Source organism: Orcinus orca, chromosome 3, assembly GCF_937001465.1.
Source record: "Orcinus orca chromosome 3, mOrcOrc1.1, whole genome shotgun sequence".
In the NCBI taxonomy this organism is placed as follows: domain Eukaryota; kingdom Metazoa; phylum Chordata; class Mammalia; order Artiodactyla; family Delphinidae; genus Orcinus; species Orcinus orca.
In genome coordinates, this window is record NC_064561.1 from 107,336,960 (window position 1) to 107,353,132 (window position 16,173).

General features: G+C 40.3%; 1 protein-coding gene across 11 annotated transcripts in view; it reads right to left on the bottom strand.

The window, feature by feature from the left end:
• The window catches only part of CAST (calpastatin), a 125,002-nt gene that overhangs the window by 5,537 nt on the left and 103,292 nt on the right, over positions 1-16,173 (bottom strand). For 10 of the 11 annotated variants that reach the window (XM_033400713.2, XM_049707070.1, XM_033400716.2 and 7 more), the window contains 8 exons: positions 14,391-14,441; positions 14,150-14,221; positions 12,931-13,029; positions 10,925-11,032; positions 9,447-9,539; positions 7,724-7,768; positions 7,202-7,294; positions 5,805-5,876 (listed from right to left, as the gene is read on the bottom strand). In XM_033400713.2, coding sequence (XP_033256604.1) covers positions 5,805-5,876; positions 7,202-7,294; positions 7,724-7,768; positions 9,447-9,539; positions 10,925-11,032; positions 12,931-13,029; positions 14,150-14,221; positions 14,391-14,441 — 633 coding nt within the window. The remainder of the gene's footprint in view (positions 1-5,804; positions 5,877-7,201; positions 7,295-7,723; positions 7,769-9,446; positions 9,540-10,924; positions 11,033-12,930; positions 13,030-14,149; positions 14,222-14,390; positions 14,442-16,173) is intronic. The other variant, XM_049707069.1, reaches the window with a different exon arrangement.

Sequence of the window (16,173 nt, forward strand, 5' to 3'; positions counted from 1 at the left end):
ATCATCACACTGACTGATTTGAGGATGTTGAACCACCTTGCAGCCCTGGAATAAGTTCTACTTGATCATGGCGTATGATTCTTCTAATGTACTGTCGAATTCAGTTTGCTAATATTTTGTTGGGGATTTTATACATATATTTTCATCAGGGATATTTGCCTGTAATTTTCTCTTCTGGTTCCCTGGCTTAGTTTTGGTAGCAGGATAATGGTGGCCTTGTAAAATGAGTTTGGAAGTATTCCCTCCTTTTCTATTTTTGGAAGAGTTTGAGAGGGATTGGTTTTAAGTCTTCTTTAAATGTATGGTAGAATTCACCAGTGAAGCTCTCTGATCCCAGACTTTTGTTTGTTGGGAGGTTTATGATTACCAATTCAATCTCCTTACTAGTAATGGTCTTTTCATGTGTTCTATTTCTTCATGATTCAGTCTTGGTAGGTGTATTTTTCTTTCTTCAAGGTGTCCAATATTTGGTGTATAATTGTTCATAGCAGTCTTTTATGATCCTTTGTATTTCTGTGGTATCAGCTGTAATGTCTCCTTTTTCATTTGATTTTATCTGAGTCCTCTTTTTTTTTTCTGGTCAGCCTAGCTAAAGGTTTTCTGAACTTTATCTTGTCAAAAAAACAGCTCTTAGTTTTATTTATCTTTTCTATTGTCTTTTTAATCTCTTTCATCTAGTTCTGTTCTGATTTTTGTTATTTCCTTTCCTTTACTGATTTTGGGCTTCATTTGTTATTCTTCTTCTAGTTCCTTGAGGTATAAAGTTAGGTTGTTTGAGATTTTTCTGATTGCTTGAGGTAGGCATTTATCACTATAAACTTCCCTCCTAGAACTACTTCTTCTGGATCCCATCAATTTTGGTATATTGTGTTTTCATTTTCATTTGTCTCAAGGTTTTTTTTTTTTTTCCCCCCAGTACACGGGCCTCTCACTGTTGTGGCCTCTCCCGTTGCGGAGCACAGGCTCTGGATGCGCAGGTTCAGCAGGCATGGCTCACGGGCCTAGTCGCTCTGCAGCATGTGGGATCTTCCCGGACTGGGGCATGAACCCATGTCCCCCACATCGGCAGGCAGACTCTCAACCACTGCGCCACCAGGGAAGCCCTCAAGGTATTTTTTAATTTCTTTTTTGATTTCTTCTTTAACCCATTCATTGGTTGTTGAGTAGCATATTGTTTATGAAATCCACATGTTTGTGAATTTTCCAGTTTTCTTCTTATAATTGATTTCTAGTTTCATACCATTGTAGTAAAAAGGATGCCTGATATGATGTCAGTCTTCTTAAATTTATTAAGAGTTGTTTTGTGGCCTAACATATGATATATCCTGGAGAATGTTCCATGTACATTTGAGGAAATGTGTATTCTGTGGCTCTGGATCAAATGTTCTGTATATAGCTATTAAGTACAACTGCTATAACATGTCATTTAAGGCCAGTGTTTCCTTATTGATTTTCTGTCTGGATGATCTATCAGTTGACGAAAATGGGGTATTAAAGTCCCCTACCATTTATCCCCTTAGATCTGTTAATATTTGCTTTATATATTTAGACATTCCTATGTTGGCTACATAACTATTTACAAATGTTAAATCCTCTTGTGCATCAACCCCTTTATCATTATTTAATGTTGTTCTTGTCTCTCATTACAGTTTTTGTTTTAAAGACTATTTTGTCTGGTGTAAGTATAGCTACCCCAGCTTTGTTTTGGTTTCCATATGCATGGAATATTTTTTCCATCTCTTCAGTCTGTCCTTAAATTTGAAGTGAGTTCCTTGTAGGCAGCATATAGATGGTCTTGCTTTTTTATCCCTTCTGCCACTCTGTCTTTTGATTGAGGAATTTAGCCCATTTACTTTTAAAGTATTTATTAATAAGTATGTACTTATTGCCATTTTGTTAATTATTTTCTGGCTGTTCTGTAGTTCCTTTGTTCCTTCTTCTCTTGCTCTCTTTTGTGATTTGATCATTTTCTATAGTAGTATGCTTAGGTTCCTTTCTCTTTCTCTCTTGTGTATCTACTATAGGTTTTTACTTTGTGGCTACCATAAGGCTTACATATAACAACTTAACATTTATATTTTAAGTCAATAACAAGTTATGTTTGAATGCTCTACATTTTTACTCCCCCACCCCCTATTTTATGTTTTTGATGTCCATTTTACATCTTTTAATCCTGTGTATCCCTTAATTAATTATTATAATTATAGATATTTTTACTACTTTTGTCTTTTAACCTTCATACTAGCTTTATAAGTGATTAATCCACCAGCTTTACAACTTTAGACTATTCTGAATTTTACTGTATGTTAACCTTTACCAGTGAGATTTATACTTTGATATGTTTTCCTGTTACTAATTAGCACCCTTTCCAGCTTAAAGAAGTCTTTTTTAGTGGTGATAAACTCCTTTAGCTTTTGCTTACTGGAAAAACTTGTTCTTTCCTTCAATTCTGAATGACTTTTCCAAGAAGAGTATTCTTGGAAGTTTTTTCTTTCAGCACTTTGAATATATCATGACACTCCTTTATGGCTTGCAAAGTTTCTGCTGAAAATCTGCTGAGAGTCTTGAGGGAGTTCCCTTGTATGTAAAAAGTTATTTTTTTCTTGGTTCACTTAAGTTTTTCTCCTTGTCTTTAACTTTTGATATTTTAATTGTAATGTGTCTTTGATATGGGTGTCTTTGGGTTCTTATTTGGAAGGCTCTGGGCTTCCTGGATATGGTTGTCTGTTGCCTTACTCATGTTAGGGAAAGTTTTAGCCATATTTCTTCAAATAAGTTTTTTGTCCCTTTCTCTCTCACTTCTCCTTCTGGGACTCCTGGAATGCAGATGGTCGTCTGTGTTGGTTTGTGTGATGTTGTCCCATAAGTCCTTTCAGCGATCTTTACTTTTTTTTTTTTTCTTTTTTTTTCTTTTTTGCTGCTTTGTTGGGTGAATCCCATTGCTTTGTCTTTGAGTTCAGTGATCCTTTCTTCTGCTTCTTCTAGTCTGCTGTTAAACCCCTCTAGTGTGTTTTTCAGTTCAGTTACTGTACATTTCAGCTCTGTGGCTTCTATTTGTTACTTTCTTGTATTTTTCCTCTCTTTGTTGAAGTTCTCACTGTGTTCATCCATTCCTCCCCCAACTCTGGTGAGCAAATTTATGACTTATTTTTAACTCATCAGGTAAATCACTTCATTAAGATTTTTATCATGAGGTTTTAATCGTTTGGAACATACTCCTCTGTTTCTTCATTTTCCTTGACTCTCTGTGTTGGTTTCTGTGCATTAGATAAAACAACCGCCTCTCCCAGTCTTAAAGGAGTGGCCTCATGTAGGAGATGAACCTTACTGTTAAACCCTGCCCTAACTCTTGATCGTCTCTCAAAACATTGTAAGTGTTCAAGCTGCCTATTTTATTTTCAGTGGTTCACAGTAGTTGAGGGTGTGCTAAGATCTGTCAGTGTCCCAAAGGGGAGAATCTCAGCACCTAGATTCAGGCTGAATGGAAGCCAGTCCCACAGGTAGCAGGTTTTAAAATATACAAATGTATATAGTCTTGTAGGATGGACCACAAGCATAAGTCCTGCTGGCTACCAGAGCCAGGTGATCAGCAAGTGTCCCCTGGGTGGCAGTTACAAAAATTGGGCCTCTAGATGAGTGTATAAGCCCCCTTTCTGGGAGATGCTGGTGACCTGGAGCGAGGTGGAGAAACAGCACAAAGATGGCTTATATTTCTTAAGAGCACATCCGTAGGTGTCTAGATGTGTGCCAAACCGGAAGCCTGCCCCTCAGGCCAAAGCTCCAGGACAAGCAAGTAGGCCTCTTACACAGAAAGACTGGGGGTATATGTTTTAGTCTGCTGTCTGTGCAGTACTCTGGGGATGGTAGCCGGCCAAGAACTGTATCTCTGATTGCTGTGGGGTGGGCAGATGAGTCAGAGCTCACAAGTCCTTTAAGAACTGTTTCTCAGTTTGCTGTAGCCTTGTGGGTCTTCTGGACACAAGCTCCATGGGCTTTCAAAGCTAGATGTTTTGGGGGCTCATTTCTCAGGTGGTCTTTAAGGTCGGGTGCTGATGTGGGCTTCAAATTTTTTGATCTGCAGGGAGAAGCTCTGAATTTTGAGTTCGCGCCTGATGGTCGGTTGCTGTGTTGGGGTGGAGTTTATGTTGAGACTGTGTCCTAGCCTCTCCTACCCTCTTTGATGCCAGCCTTCTCTCATTTGCCAGATAAATAGGAGTCACACGGATAATTTGGGGGTTTTTTCCTAGAGGAAATTGTCACATATGCAGCTGTAGATCTGGTGTTTCCATGGGACAAGGTGAGTTGAGGATCTTCTTTACATCACCATCTTGAACTGGAACTCACTATCTTGTTTTTTAAGAGTTTTGATTCAGCTGGACTATTGTTTTTAAACCTGTACCTTTTATTTCTCATTATACTTGGGATCATAGTCATAACCATTTGAATCCTATGTTTTTAGAATTGGAGGGGACCTAGAAGTTTTCTAATCCAATTTCCATTCCTCCCCTGGCCACAGTTTCAGTAATTTTAATAGGAAACTTCCAAGTGTTGTGCTGAATTAATGCCCAACTCTAAGAAACCAGACCCTATAACTTCTACTCATTAGTCTTAGTTTTGCTTTCTAGAGCAATGTGAAAAATTAGATATCACCTGGGAGGAAAGACTACTAGTATTTAATGTGAGTAGATTGAATCACAGAAACTGTAAGATCTTCTCAATTTCATATACTACTTCCATGTTCCAAGAGTCATATAAACCACATTCCCTGGTGGTGTCACCTCCCTTGCCACACACACACACACACACATTTTAACATGTCTTAATTTGCTGGTTGTTATGATGAATAACATCATAATCAAGTTGTTGACATTTTTTCTTAATGATATATAACTGATGGTGATTTAGATTTGATGAAATATAGTATATGGATCTGTACTGTCAGTGTTTATCCAAGTGGAAATGTGGAGTAGGAAGTGGCAGTCTGGGTTTTGGAGAGCTGAAGGCATAAGATAGATTCACCCATCTCAACATTCCCCGAAGTCTCAGTCCATTACAGCATCAACTCTGATGCCTAAGAGCATACCTGAGAGATCACGTAAACTAAGGATAGATAAGGTACCAGCGATAAAGCAACCAGCGTGTCATTGCTGTTCTCGGGCAGAGCTCAAGAAGAGGAAGCAGGGTCATAGGGACAAATCTTTCGAGGAGGTGAAGGGATGGAGGGAAATAGGGCTTTTGAAGTTATGAAAGAATTTGAATATGTTTGTACTACAAGGGAAAAGAATTGAGACAAAGATACCGGAGAGAGTTATTGACCCCCTGAGAGAAAGAAGGGGCTGCAGGGCAAGAGGGGAGAGGGTTTGTTGGGAGGCAGGTAGGAAGGGGATCTTGGTTATTTTCTGCAAGGCAGCCTCAATTTTCTCTTTGAAGTAGAAGGCAAGGCTATCTGCACACAGTGAGGGAAAGCAGCTATGAGAGAGCATGAGGTTTGTGGGGTCTGATGAAGGGGAGAGGGCCTGCACTCATTCCAGACTAGCACAGCTGACAGTGGGACTTTGTGTGACAAGGGCTAGGAATGCAGGAAACTTCAATTGTGTTAAGAATGTTCACTCGGATTTCTAAAGTATCAGTTACTTTAAATGTCTCTAAAACTTCAATTTCTTTACCAAGACATGCTAGGGGACAGATAGTATTTAAGAATTATTTTATTCTAAATAGATCCCAATCAGAAACTAACTGACTAGGGCTACACCACTCGATGTCATTGCCAAGTTAATTTGTAGTCTATTTACTCTTCAGTTTACCTTTGCAGAATCCTTTGCTTCACCCCCGTTCTTGGGTGCTTTGGAGCTGGAAGCAGTCTTCTTGTCTTTGTCCTAAAGCAAAGGAAATGTAATGAGGCTCTTGCTATCAACACTCCATCTAGCAATTAACTGCTGCTCCTATCAAATCAATCCAGATTATTCTTTTTAGTAGCCTGGAATCTCCAATTTAATTAAATAATGGAAAATTGAGTATTTTAGTCATGATTTTTCGAACAACACTGAAAGTACACAGAGGTGTTCAAGGTGGCGGGTAAAAAGGATAAAATGAGGAAAAGATGAGTCACACTGATGATGCTCGTTCACCCAGACTGTATATTGCTCACCAAAACAGCTTGTTTCTATCAGGATTGGTTTTTATGTGCCAACAGGACACTGTTTGTTTTCAGTGTTATGGAAGAGAATGTACCAACCAGGGAGAGCTAGGGCAAGTCATATACAAAAAGAAAGTCCATTCACCAGAAAGGCATTATTTATGAAGTTCCAGGAGTGAGAGATAGGATGCTGATGTGGTCTAGAAATTAAATCACCCAAGATGGGCAAGACTGACAATTCAGTGATTGATTGATTGGGAGATATGTTGAATAACAGCCAAAACAATAGCGAAGAGATGTGCAATTTTAATTCTTCTGAAATAACCATGAAGGGCACTCATTTCACTTTTCCCTCTAGTTGATGGATTACACATTTTTTCATTTGCTTTTGATCATGTTTTAAGCACCTGCTGTGTACCAGGCATTTTGCTAATGCTGAGCACAGAGGTACCAGACACCTCGCTGCTGCACGCAGCTCAGTGGTGTGATGCACATGTGACAGGTAACCCACAGTGCAGAGAGGGCACATAGGCAACATCCCTGATCTGCGAAGGGAGAAGCAGACAGGGAAGTCTTCCAGGAGAAGCTGATGTTTGAACTGGGCCCTGACAGGTGAGTAGGAGAGTCAGCCAGATGCTCCGGGCAGAAAAGGGGAGGAAGCCCCAGAGGGCAAGGGGCACGGTATATAGTGAGGGACTGCTCTCATTTTAAATGAACACAGATAAAGCATTACTGTTGTACAACAATATAGTGTGGCAATCAAAAATGGTAGCTATGGAGCTCATAAAGCAACATGGAAAACATTTATGAAATAATGTTAAGCAATGTATTATATGTGGACAATAAGTACAACTATGTAAAATATACGTATGGAAAAAGGTAAGAAATATACCAAATAATAGTGTTTGTGGAGTAGCAGAAGTATAGAATTTTTTTCTTTTCAAGTTCTCGATGGCATTAACCAGTTTATTTTACAATATAAAATTATATATGTATTATATACCTATGTGTGTGTTTGTGTATACATAGACATTCAAAGAAAGTCAATACGAAAGAGCATAGTACCTTTGCTGTGTTCTCTGAGGTTTCTGTGGGTGAGGGACAGCTGTCAAAGTCCCCTGAGAGGGCATCAATGGGGTCTTGGGCATCTGCAGCTTTCTGAGATTTTAACAGAAATGACCATCAGGGAAGAAGCACAAGGCAAAGATGCTACGTAGGACATTTCCCCACATCCCTGAAAATATGTTTGTTTAATAGAAAACCTTGCTGACATTCTTTTCCTAACAGACTAGTGTATTACAAAAGAGGTATTTTAAAACAGGAAAATCTTGCCAGCTCTATTTTCTTCTACTGTTTTACACAAGTTTCTTAGTATTCTCTGAGCTTTGATTTTCTAACCTGGAAAATGGAACTGCCTAGCTTGAATGGACTTGGGAAGACAGAAATAATACACTCTTACACACATGCCTTGGCATCCCACCAAGCACAAGGTAGGCATTCAGTGAATTTCAGATTTCTAAAATGTAAAAGTCGCAGCTAGAGTTTAAAAAAATCTTTTTTATGGAAATACGCGGATACGGTATTTACCTCTGATGCCTCGGGTTTCTTTGTAGGTGGCGTCGCTGATTTGCCCTTAGAAACAAAGCAGACTCTTGGTTAAACAAATTTTTGTAGAGGTTTACTTAGGTGTAGTCAGTATTTATATAATCTCTTATCCAGTGACTTGAAATGGAGTTCAGTCAGCCCCCTGCATCTGTGGATTCTGCATTGGCAGATTCAACCAAACGGCAGATCGAAAATATTTAGGGAAATAAAATTCTAGAAAGTTCCAAAAAGCAAAATTTGAATTTGCCACATGCTGGCAACTACTTACATGGCACTTACATTGTATTAGGTATTCTAAGTAATCTAGAGATGATTTAAGGTATAGAGGAGAATGTGTGTAGGGTTACAGGGAAATACTATGCCATTTTATATAAGGGATTTGAGCATCTTCAGACATTGGTATCTGGGGGTCCTGGAACTAATGCTCCATGGACACCAAGGGACGACTGTATAGATTTGCATAACTGATAAACCTGTGTCCCTATCATTTCCTCACCAGCTTTGCTTAACGACTACCCTATAACTATTTCAATAGCCTTGGAGAAAATGCAAGGGTGAGTCTTTTCCTAGAAGTGAAAGAAACACTATTTTAGCAACTTTGTCATTGTATAATTCTAGTTAAAATGTTACAAAAAGTAACTTGTGTTTTTATGTCTTATTTACTAATTGACTATATGCTTATCTACTATAGCTTATTACACTTGGAAAGGAATGGTCTATAGATAGATTTTTTTCAGTGAAGATTACAAGGACAACTCATCAGGGATTTTTCCCATCTGCAAAGGCAAGGCTACTAAATAATACATTTCCTAAAGAATACAGCAGAGTCACATGCGACTATCAAAGCAGGGAGGATTCTAGCAGGATGCACAGCTGCTATTGTGACTATTCGACACAAGCGAGGAGAACAGATTCCTGTAACAGAAGACACCGCAGCTGATAATATTCTATAAACCACAGCCATCAAACCCCTCACATGCATCAGTACAGAACGAGAAAGATGTAATTTACACTTCCTTGTTTTTTATTGGATGAACAGACCTGGAAAGGGTTATTTCACATCTAATGGACTTGCAACTAAGAGCCAAATAGGAAGGGGTAGGGTACAGACCAGGTTGACCTAAGCGAAACTGGCTTCCATGTTAGAGACAAAGACAGAGACTTCTTGATGGAGTGCATTTAGATAGAGAAATAGGACTTGTGACTGGGAATATGGCTTTGTCTGTCTTCACTCTCAACAGCACAGGTGGTGTTGTAGGAGAAGAAAGAGAGACAGCAGGTCTTGGAGGGGTCGTATTTGCCCTATGAATTATTCCGATACTAGCTCTTTTTCTGTTCTCCTTCAACAGAGAAACTCTGCTTCAGTCAAGATTACAAATATCATTCTTCTTATAGCCTTTTCTTGCAAGGAGAATTCATATATGTACATGCCACAGAATCACTGTTAAGCATCAGTGAGTGAATGAACATTATTCGACTCTCTATGCCACAGTGCCCAGCGCAGTAAACATCCAACAGTACTGGCTCAAATAAATATTAAACAGAATTCTAGACAGCCTGCTCAGTGGGGACAGATTAAAAACATCAGTCATGTTACATTTTTATGCTATTGTTACAGTGTACCTCCTATTCATTTCAAGTGCAGTGTGGATCTCAAACGCTTTGGAGCATATATCCATCTAACCTAGACATTGCCCTCATTTACCTCCTTGTCATCATCCAAGAGATGTTGATATTTGGGTGGGAGGGTGTCATCCCTTTCTCCCAGCTTGTCTCTGTGTTCAGCTTTCACTTTTTCCTGTAAACATTGAACGTATATAATTACGATTCAGTTCCGCCTTCACTTAGAGAGTACATTCTAAAATGCAGCATTCAGCATTTACTGGACTTTTCTGAGGCAAAAAATAATAGGGTCTCTTTTAAATTTGTAAGCGAGAGAACAACAATGTCAACAGACTTTCAGTTGATGGAAACAAGTAAACCCAGTGCTTCCGTTTGTCAATCCACACCTATTAATTTTCTACCTGTATTTTAAATGGAAGTAAATGATTAAGTAATTATCTTCAGAAACCATGGAAGGAGATAAAAACCCACGGTTATGAAATATCTTTCACTGTTTCACTTTTTAAATAAAAAAATCAAGTTGCTGTACTTTGGCACTTAAGAGGTACTATTTACAACTTTGCCTCTTTATAAGGAGCCCTGAAGGACCAGGACAGGAGCAAATCTGAAGGGACGTGCTGTTTGTTTGTGTTGCAGGTGAGCAAATACCTGCTGTTGAGTAAGCAGTACCCACCTCCCAGCATCCGTGCCTCACTGGGACGTGGCTGGTCTCTCGGTCCTGGATTCAGGAACAGCTCCCCATCCCAGGGGTGGGGTACAGATTTTATTTTTCTGCATCATTATAATTTCATTTTTCAAATACAGGTTAAGTTCACCTCGATATTCCTATGACAATGGTAGAATCGAGACCTAAGGATTCTTTGAAATGCCCTGTCTTTGAGACATAGATTTGTGTGGGACGTTACCTTTCTGGTTCCAAGCTAAATGGACTGTTAAGTACTGAATATTAAGTATAAATAAGTACACTTCTACAGGTTGTACAAGATATATAGCATTAAGAGTCTGCACCTTGTGGACACCTCTGTGGTGCTGAACTCCTGGTCCAATGCAGTTAGTTTTGATAGCAGGGACGACTGCTAGGGAAGACTCTGCCACTACAGTTACACAACTTGTGAACCTAAAAAATGCACATGTGTGCATCAGATATGTATGATAAACTTACTGCCAGATACAACCAAGAAAAAATGTGGGAAGAGAATAAAATTAACAAAGCAGGGCCGGCTTTTCCATCATCACAAAGTCTAGCCTCATGAACAGGACGTTTGCCTGAATCTGTGCCATAGCACAGACCTCAGAGAGGAAAGAGACACGACATAGACCATGGAGTAGGAAAAAATTAGGCTGAAGTTATCCAACCGTTCACTGACTCCAGGCCAAGTCAGAGGCTGAACTTATCCAACCGTTCACTGACTCCAGGCAAAGTCAGAGGCTGAACTTATCCAACCGTTCACTGACTCCAGGCAAAGTCAGAGCGGGTTTTCCCCTTTGTGTGGAGGGTAGGGTATTCTGTGCTGTAATAACTTTCCATTTTCACTTATTAATGGTTTGTTTTTCTTTTACCTTGACTTTATCCTCTAGGGGTTTGTTCTCATCTGGATCAGGCTGTCTTTGCCCGAGACTGTCAGAAAGTTGATCCAGGGCATCGTCAAGTTCTTTGTCGTCACTCCGCTGAAAAGTAAATCTGAATCAGTCACTGGTTAGCCAAATGAGGTCACCTGTTGGAGTGCAGCCCTTACACTGCCACTAAGACTTCTATAAGCTTATGGGGTTGTCACCAGGGAGATGGGCAGGTGGGCAGAGGCGCTGGATCGGCGATCCTTGCTGGGTGCTCCTTCTCGTCTTTCACTCTCAGCACTTGTCTGCACCTGTCTACCCCGCCCCACCCCTGGATGTCTTTCTCTTCTGAGAAAATAGGTCCCTCCCTAAAAAGATGGGGTTCCTGGCCTGATTCTTCTAGAAAATATGTCTTATGATGCTTTCAATATATGTAACAGTATGTTCCCAGCAAAGAAAAGTCACATGAATTATGATAGCTTAGTTTACTCTTTGATTCCCAAGTGTATTCCTGTAAAGAAAGATTTATACCTAGTTTTAATGATATCTTCAAACAAAATATTAACTAACACTAGAAACTCTGATGGGAAAAGTGATGGTAAAGGTGTCATTCTAAAACATACCTGTGAAAGGCAAAAAGGCTTTTGATTGTGGACGTTTATTAATAGCCTCAATCACAGGGGCCCCTAGAATCTGAGTGTTAAGAATTGAAGTGTAGGGCTTCCCTGGTGGCGCAGCGGTTGAGAGCCGGCCTGCTGCTGCAGGGGACACGGGTTTGTGCCCTGGTCCGGGAAGATCCCACATGCCGCGGAGCGGCTGGGCCCGTGAGCCATGGCCGCTGAGCCTGCGCGTCCGGAGCCTGTGCTCCGCAATGAGAGAGGCCACAACAGTGAGAGGCCCGCGTACCGCAAAAAAAAAAAAAAAAAAAAAAAAAGAATTGAAGTGTAAATGGCAGCCTTCCTTTCTGTTGCACAGGGACTTCTGTCATTGTGGCTGTGTGTACATACACAGACACACACACAGACACATGGAGAGAGGGCATTTTACTGGTTTTAAGTGCTTCATTAGAGCCCAGGATTATAGCATCTAATGGTGGTGCTACCCACAGCTGGGTCTGGGCTTTGTCATTTGTGCCTCTGGATGTTCTCAGATGATCCCACATTAACCCAACAGGATGAAAATTCACTCAGAATCTCAGAGTACAGCACTAAGTAAGCTTTGATGCTTCATCAAAAGGAAAGGAAGCATAGCTGACTTCACTAAAGCTACTTCATCTCCAACTAGCAGATGGGGCACTTCTTCTCAACCAAGGAGATGGGGATCTGGTTTAGGGCGATTTCTTTATCTTTTGATGTGCCGTGGTCTCCTGGATAATGTATAATTTGGTACTGCAAAGAAAATCAATCAAGGAAGTCTGGAAAAGCTCTGGTCCCACAGTCTTACCTCAGAACATGTAAATAATTAAAACAATATTGACACTAAGGTTCTTCTATTACTAGCATGAAAATGACAAGTTTTTACTGGTGTGAATGGGAGGAAGACAATGCTATTCCATGAGGAGTTTGTGAATTTGGGGGGCAGAGAGAAGCTCAAACACTGAGCAATTCCTTAAAGTAAACTTGAGGTTAAATAATGAGTAGTATTTATAGCATGGATCAGGAAAAATATAAAGGAGGAGAACATCAATTATCAGGAAAGCTAAATAATTTTTAAAAATCTAATAATCTGAACATATACACAGTGCACATTATTGTACTTCAATTCTAATAAAGCAACAATATTAAGCTCCTTCACTGTGTGTAAAATACTTTCACATACATTGTTTTATAAATTTAATCATTTTAGATATTCTCTGTCATCTCCCTGTCTCACCAGTCTTACCTCTTCTGAAACGGAAGGTGCCTGTTCTTCCTAACAATTTTGTTGATTTTCATTTACTCTGAGCAGGAGTCCTATTTTCTTTCTCCTTGTCGTTGCTGCTGAAAAAAGTACTCATAAACTCTGTTGCTTACCGGAGTGTCTGGGGGTGGACCTGCAGAGTGGTTGGTTGGAGCTGGGGTTTGGGAAACCACTTCAGAGATGACAGCTGAAAGTTTAGCATCTTCCAATTGCTTTTGTAAGAAAACAAACAAACAAAAAAGATTTTGACCAGTAATATGGTGTATGCAAATTATGCCCACATACCATCTCTTAAATACAACTCTCAGTATAGCTTTTTGATTGTTTTTCTCTTGATCCAAATGGAAGCACAGCAACACAGCATCTTAAGAGCCATTTTTATTCTACGTCCTATTCCATACATTATTTTATACAATTTCCTATTCCCATTTATTAATCCCAAACGTCCAACAAGCTACTCATTTAGAGTACTGTAGTTTATACATTTCTTGTTGCACGTTTAGGTTGTTTGGAGTTTTCAGCTTTCTTCTCTGTAATTGATTGCTCTGAATAAGTTCTAGAAGTGGCTCTTTTTATGGTGCTAGCTATATTCTGCCAAGTGCCCTCTCAAAGTTGCTAGAAATTCACAGTGCCACAAGCAACGAATGGCCATGCCTGTTTCCCATGGCCTTGCTTGCCTAAATTAGAGATTTATCACCTTTTAATTCTGATCATGTATTAGGTATAAAATTATGTGCTACTGTTGCTTTAATACTTGGTATATGGGATGAAGAAGCTTCAGTTGTATCATTTTTTTCTTAATGTTAAATGGTATATTATTCTAGAATCTTTCTGAAATAATGATTTCTTTTCTCATTTTAAAGAAACACTGAATCTGTCATTTATGTTCATTTCTGGATTTCTTTCCCATTGGCCTGTGGCTTCGCTTTCTGAATCAGAACTGTATTTTTTGTCATTACTGTTAATAAATCCTGGTGTTTAGTTGGGTTAATCTTCCCTAAAAATACTGAAAAATGCTTTTCAGTCTTTTTTCATATTTTTATGCATTTATTTTTCAAATGTATTGGACAACTCAATTTTAAATTCTCTTTTCATAGGTATACGTGATAGAGGGCATGCTCATTGGTTCAATTAGTTACACGGTCAAAAACATCCACTGTGCTGGACCAATATTTCAAATGGAACACAATTTTTATGGCTACAGTGGGTTGAGGGCCATTAATTTTGTGATTGTTTCCTCAGCTCCCACATCAGGTTCTAAGTCACAAGTTTCCATTTATTTCTGCTACCCTAAAAGTACGGAAATAAAACCAGGAATCTCAGAAGACTTACAAGAGATGAAGTGCTTGGGGGAACGGCGAAGTCCTTGGACAAAGCATCGAGGAGGAAGTCTTCACTCAAGGGCTGCAAAGAACCAGGAAATGTATCAACAAACACCACCTCATCAGTCTCTTCAAAATGTTGTCACTGTTTATATGCTGATCAACTCATTCCACAGAAAGCTATGCCCTCCCCGCATTAACCATCGGGGCCAAAGGAGAGAGATACACTCAGAGAAAACTGGCTTGCTTACTGGGAGTGGTTCCTTGGGCTCCTTTGGCAGTAGTGGTTTTCCATCTTTATCCTATGCAGGGGGACAGAAACATGGCATTGGGTCATTTCACGTGTATCCTACGTACGCACCTTGTAAACATTATAAGAGGTCGACAGGTTATACCTGATGATATTGTACATTACAAATTTGATTCATCATTTCAGGAAATAGATTCTCTCACCAGGAAATATCCTCTGATTACCTCATGTCAACAAACAGCTGGCACACATCGGGCATTCCCTAGGCATGGGGGCTGCAAACGGATAGAGCGTGGCTTGCCAACCTCAGAAGCCCACACTACTGTAGGGGGAGCACGTGAACAGTTAATGTAGTGCGTGGCACGTGGGGCTGTGACAGTGTGCACAGGACACTGAGGGAGCACGGGGATGAGACCCTCACCTGCCTGGGGAGTGGGCTTTGCACAAGTTGCCTTGAAAAAGCTGGTTAACTGTAGAGGCAGCACATCCTGAATTACCTCTGCGCCAAGCCCTCTACTAAGCACCGGGAATACCACAGAAAGTAGGACAGACAAATCCCTGCCCTCAGGGAGCTCACCCTGAGGCTCAGATGATGCCAACCTTCAAAGGACTCTGAGTGCCACTTCTGAGGAACAGGACAAAATCGCTAAAGCATTTGGGGCTCTTTAGTAAAAGAAGATTTATAAATAAATGGTAAATCCCATGTATCTACACACGCAAAAAGAAGTGCAAGATTCTCTCTTTAAACACACAGTTAACCCCTTGGAAGACACGGGGGTTAGGGGCATGGACCTCCCAAGCAGTCAAAAATCTGTGTATAATTTATACTCGGCCCTCTGTGTCTGTGGTTCTGCATCCATGAATTCAACCAACTGCAGAAGGTATAGTGCTGTAGTGTTACTACTGAAAAAAATCCGAATATAAGTGGACCCACACAATTCAAACCTGTGTTGCTCCAGGGTCAACTGTGTACTTCTCCTGATAAACTGGTCAAGGTGTTTTTTGTTTTGTTAAAATTCAAGGAGATGCAATGGTTGAGAGTAGTATCACCAGCTTCCCTTTTGACAAACTCCTTTACCCCCATTTCCACCTCCTCTACACGTTCACATATACCTTCTGACCACTGTTCAGTGAGGAGGGAAACAGCCTGAGGCTTGCTCTCCACCATCCTTTAGCTGCAAAGGCAGCACATTTCCCAAGTGACACACAGGAGCAGGGGCGAGGGCACGTCTGCTCCACACTCAAACTGAGATCATCCCGTGTCTGGAAGGGGGAACCTGCGGTCTACCCTCAGGGAGCTGAATCTATTGAAGAGGCCTGATGGGAGCAGAGCTGAAGAAGAACAACATAGGATTTAAACAAGAGATCAAGCCAGCACCTGGAAATGCTATAAAGCTACAGGTAAGTAGTAATGGGTGGGATCAACAAGTTCAGAGAAGGATGAAACTACCGCAGAATAGAGCGGTCAGGAAAGCTAATCAGCTGCATTCTTAAAAACTGCTACTAAAATTCAGCAAAAGGAGAGAGAAAGTAACCAACCTCCTACTCTGAAGGAGTTACGGGCACCTGACCAGCCTTTCTTCAAATGTGACAGCTGCTTAAGGGCCACATAGTCTAAGAACCTTGCAAACAAACAAGCCGAAATGAATAGGAAGTCCATGGTTTCAACTGAACTGTGAAATGCAGAAAGGAAGCAGACTAAAGGCATCCAGAATAATAAACTTTCAATCAGGGAAAGCTCACTATAGTTCCTGCCTTTGCCAAATAAATGGACTAGTACACCT